The 4,897-nt window shown below is 44.5% G+C and overlaps 1 protein-coding gene across 6 annotated transcripts in view; it reads left to right on the forward strand.

The window, feature by feature from the left end:
• The window catches only part of cep112 (centrosomal protein 112), a 92,254-nt gene extending 88,121 nt beyond the window's left edge, over window positions 1–4,133 (forward strand). For 4 of the 6 annotated variants that reach the window (XM_037978736.1, XM_037978739.1, XM_037978738.1 and 1 more), the window contains 2 exons: window positions 1,346–1,447; window positions 2,992–4,133. In XM_037978736.1, coding sequence (XP_037834664.1) covers window positions 1,346–1,447; window positions 2,992–3,066 — 177 coding nt within the window. In that variant the 3' untranslated portion in view covers window positions 3,067–4,133. The remainder of the gene's footprint in view (window positions 1–1,345; window positions 1,448–2,991) is intronic. The other 2 variants (XM_037978737.1, XM_025007172.2) reach the window with 2 other exon arrangements.
• Window positions 4,134–4,897: the final 764 nt, after the last annotated feature.

Below are 4,897 nucleotides of genomic sequence, written 5' to 3' on the forward strand. Positions count from 1 at the left end.
GGGGGGGGGGGGGGGGGTGCAGAGGCAGAAAAACTGGCAAAGTTGTGCCAGACTAATCTGCTGCACACTGTGCCGAGACAAAGTGAGCCGCTCCGTGTAGGGATCATTTATACCGAGGGCTGCTTTGAAGTGCTTCCCCAATCCCTCTCATTGTGCCCAGGAAGATTAATTAGCCAAAGCCAGAACAATCAGTTAAATCCACAACAGGAAGATTATTTTAGGGAAGCTGATCTTTTTTTTCTACCCTCCCCCGTCACTTCATTTACGCTCTCTGCGCTTGAAAGAGCAGATTGGACTTAGCTGGACGTTGGCTCTGCCAGACACATTTCTGCTGCCCAGACACACACACACCCACACCCGGTTTCACCTTGAAATATGGGGGTGAAAACTATAGCAGACCCTGTTAGCAAAATACCTCCTTTGGATAGGACTTTCAGAAGTTGAATTTTCCAGATATTGAGCTAAAATTTGGCCTAAAAGTAGCTGAAAGTCATTCACAACACTAGCAGATCCTTCGAGATGTAACGGTGTTTTCAAGGTTTAACCAAAATGGCTACAACTATAATTTCTCATGAGATTTTTAAAACTCTGCCGTGAAAGGCGTAGGGCGATATGCATTCCTTCAAGGACTGCTAGGTCTGTAACTGAGTCAGCAGCTCCTCAAAATGCTGCTAATGTTGTTGTTGTTTTTTAACAGTACAGTAAAAGCTCCATTTGTGCATGTCTACAGGCTGCATTTGTGTGTGTCCATTCATGTGTGTTTGTGGGTAAAAAGTGGGGGTTTGCGCTAACCTAAACCATTTCCAACTTCTATAATCAGACTCTGGTTTCAGTGGAGTGTAATTTAGCCCCAGACAGACTTCCTCCAGTCCTCCCCGGTGGAGATAGCTCGCTGGCCATTGAGCCCGCTCGCTGCTGCCGTTTCACGTGTTCGGGCCCCAGCTGCTGAGGAGCCCGACGGTGCTTCGTGTCAGACGCGGCTGCAGTTGCCCAGCAGCCAGTAGGGGGTGTTGTGCAGAGCGGAGTGGTTCCAGCCGGCGGACCCCCTGTGGAGATATGAAGGAGCTGTGAAAAAAAAAGCAAAGAGCCATGAATAAAGAGGGGAAACCCACAGTCTGTGTGTGAGCCGCTGCTCCGGTTGCTGCGTGTGGGAGTCAGAAACACTTACTCAGCAGGAATATTGACATATTAACGATACCTCATATGATCGTACATCATCTTCTAATCTGTGTAACGACTTCTCGTTTGTGTTGAAGGCATTTCTCGCTGTGTGGTTTGTGACTGAAACAACAGATGCGGCGTCTGGGTCGGGTGGCGTCTGATTTGCCCGCCTCTGTGTTGTCAGGTGACGACGGTGCACCAGGAGTACGAGGAGAAGATCAAGGGTTTGATGCCAGCTGAGCTCAGGCAGGAACTAGAAGACACCATCGCCTCGCTGCAAGCTCAGGTGAGAACGGGTTCAAAGTAGGTCAAGAATGGGAGGAACCGGCTTATACTGAGCCGTGGCGTGGTAGTACCTGAGAGTCACCCCCAGCACGTGCTCTGAATGCCAACAGATCAGATTTAACTCTGTCTGTTAGTAAAATATCTCATGAACCACTGGATGGATTTCAGTAAAACTCATCCACAACTCATTAACTTATGGAGTCAGATTAGGTATTTTACTTGTATTTTTTAAATTAATATAACATTTAAAATGATTACATCTTGTTAGTTTTTTTAAGCGTCCTAACCTGGTGGGAAATGAGACTTTACTTGCTAATTTAGTAAATTTTCGCTCCATCTTCCTCTTGTTTGTCTGAGCTCTTTGCTTCTTAAACACGTTTTCCTTTATTACAATGAAACGTAAGTAAATACTAATATAGTGAAAGTGTTGAAGTCAAACCATAAATCGAATGAACTGATCTATAATCTGTGTTGTGGTTTGTTCTGCAGCTCAGCTCTCATTTTGTTCTCTTTGAATCCTGCCAGTCGTCTTCTCTCTCCATCCCTCCAACTGATCACGTACTCCTTAACCGCAATCATTTACACGAACTTGACTTTTCCCACTGCTTACATTGTAAAATAATTTAGTTGTAACAATAAAAAAAAAGACATTGTGGTGCAACATTTTGTGAAACGGGCTCATCAGAATCCCCTGCCTAGTTTAAATGCATCTCCCAAGATCCCATTTCAGCACACAGACCACAGTTCTGTGATCAGATGTGTTTATACAATGTAATTCTCCACCAGAGCGTCTCATGTCTTGGGTTTTGCACATTAGCATGAGTTGTTTTCATATGGTAAAAGGGAAAAAGTAGGTATGAAGAGCTTTTGCATCTCTCCCTAGGCTTCCAACCACATTTTGTTGGAGTTTTTTTTTTTTTTTTTGCATGTAAAGTGTCAAATGAAATGCTAGAATCTGAGCTGAGGTCTCCCCCACAGAAAGGAATGTACCCTCGGCTTCCAGCACGGTAGTCCCAGAACAATACGAATTCTTTTGGAACTGTGATTATATTCTGCCAGCCTCTAGATGCCAAGTAAATGGAGATGGAGGTTTTATTTTCACTTCATAAATAAACTCACAATTTGTAGCCAAACAAAAGAGCGGGGCTGCCTCCTCTCACAACATCCAAACCTCGGCTAATTCAGACCATAGTGTGTGCCCTGTGTCCCAATGTGCCTTAACCCCGCTGCCCTAATCTCCTGACCCCCACAACCCCTGCTGTCTTGATCTCTGGACTTAACAAGCGAGCTTTTCTTTCCCTCTGTCCTGCTCGGCTAACAAACGCCACCTAAAAGCACAACCATTGAGTCGTCTCCACTTCAAGCTGCTTTCCTGCCGCCGTCGTTCTGGTTCCACTAGCAGTCGAAGCGAACACGTTTTTGAATTATGTTTAGGTTAGGGTTAGCCATGTACTAGTGATGATTAAGGTCAGGGTTAGGCTACAGAAATGGATGAAAGCCAATACAATGTCCTAATAAGGATAGAAATGACTGTGTGTGTTTCAGGTCAGCTTCCTCCAGAAGACGGCCTCTTTGCTGCAGGAAGACCTGGATGCCTGCCGCAGCAGGAGGTTGGTATGATTGTTTGGACCGAACATGTTCGTGGTACAAAGGAGCCTTCAGAGTTGCTTCAAACTAGGAGATTTGAATCGGATTCAGAGGGCTGCGATGGGATTATAAAACACTTTAAATTAAAACCCAAGCATCAAATCTCTCAAAATATTTTGCTGTAGTACAAAACTGTTTGCATTCAAAACAGATTTTGAAAAAAAGGAGTCAGAATGCCGACTACAGGGACGTGATTCTGTGGCGATGGATGTCCACCCATCACGTTACAGCTGTCTTACCTGCTGTCTTCAGTGTTTCCACAGCCTTGTTTCTGGAGAGGGTGAGTTCCGATCATCGACACGGGATGATCATGTTCTGTGGCTGCTCAGTATGCAGCACAACAAGGCCGGCTTTACAACCACTGAACGGGAACTCAAATCCCTCCCAATCAAAGCTGCAGTGGACTTTGTAAACGGTTGTGGCCTTTTCTTCCAGTTAGGTGGGAACTTCCTTAGATGTTGCTCAGTTGTTGCTACCTTCTGTTTCTTTGTCCTCCTTCGGGTGGAAACGTGCACACAGTTCACATAAAGTGAGGCTCCTGTCAACGTTGTGTTTCCCTTTAAGTCCATAGAAGCTGAATTACTTACATAGGCTCGTTCTGGCCTCTCTCTGTCGTGTGGACGAAGTAAACCGTCCGGGCGCCGCGCTACAACACTTCAGAGCTCCGCCTTTTTTGTTCCTCAACATGAAGTCATTAACATTAAACAATAATCGATTTTTGAGCTTTTAAAATAGCTTTAGACTTATTTATATCCATTTCACGATGCATCAAAGAAAGATTATAAGCCCCAGCCCTGCTTTAAAGCTTTTGCCGTGATACAACTCTTTAATATTGATGCATCTTGATGGATGTGTTGGTTTTTGTTTACAGGTAGCAGCATCAGAACAACAGGCTGACTCAACCGGACCATGAAGGACCAACTCTCCATCAGATGTGAGCCTTACTCCCTGTTCGGGTTACTTCACTCTCAGTGCCACTCTGGGTTTGTCATCTTTAAAGTGCTGCTTTCACTCATAGCTAATGAAATATTTATTTCTTATTTTAGTTGTTAAAAAATATCATTCCTGTGTTCTCATCTTGCTAAATTCTGTGTTGCATTGATCTCATTAACTCGTCATGGATTCTGTATTTGATTTGGCATATTTTTACAGATCTATCTTTTTTTTTAATAAAAGTATTTGCATCATTCTTTTCAGCTGTTGTGCTTTTTTTTTCACCCATCCTGGGCATGCTGTTTCACTGTCATGAGTTACCTCATAATTAGGTCTTCAATTAGAGGGGTTTTGATCTCATTAGTGGATTAGTCTGTAAGAAACGTCAAAAACCTTAAACTCTCATCTCCCTGGTCATTGTTTTACATCATCTCGTTGTGTCCAGGCTGCCGTTTGACCTGCAGAGAGCAGGTTTGTGGTTGGTTCAGATGGTGGTCCAGCGCTGGACTTCCTGTGGAGCTTGGATCAGTTCATATCTCTGGTAGATGAAGAAAGAACAAACTTGAATACTGATCGGAGTCCTTGAATAAAGTTTTGAGGTGTTATTTCGTTACTAAATCTCTCTTTGTTTTCGGAGGCCTCCACACTTATTTGCATTGCTTTCTTTTCTACACCTCCCCACCACCACCACACACACACCTCACGCGCTCCCATTGTCCGTGACCTGCCCCTGCCGTCTCCGAGTGAAACACAACGCTCCCCCCTCTGTGTTTATTTGGCGTGCCGATTTCTGCTGCCCGTGCAGAAAAACAAGAAGGAGAAGAAGAATAGAAAAGGAGACAGAGGAGACTGGGAGGCCAACATCTGAGAA

Source organism: Kryptolebias marmoratus, linkage group LG12, assembly GCF_001649575.2.
Source record: "Kryptolebias marmoratus isolate JLee-2015 linkage group LG12, ASM164957v2, whole genome shotgun sequence".
NCBI lineage: Eukaryota > Metazoa > Chordata > Actinopteri > Cyprinodontiformes > Rivulidae > Kryptolebias > Kryptolebias marmoratus.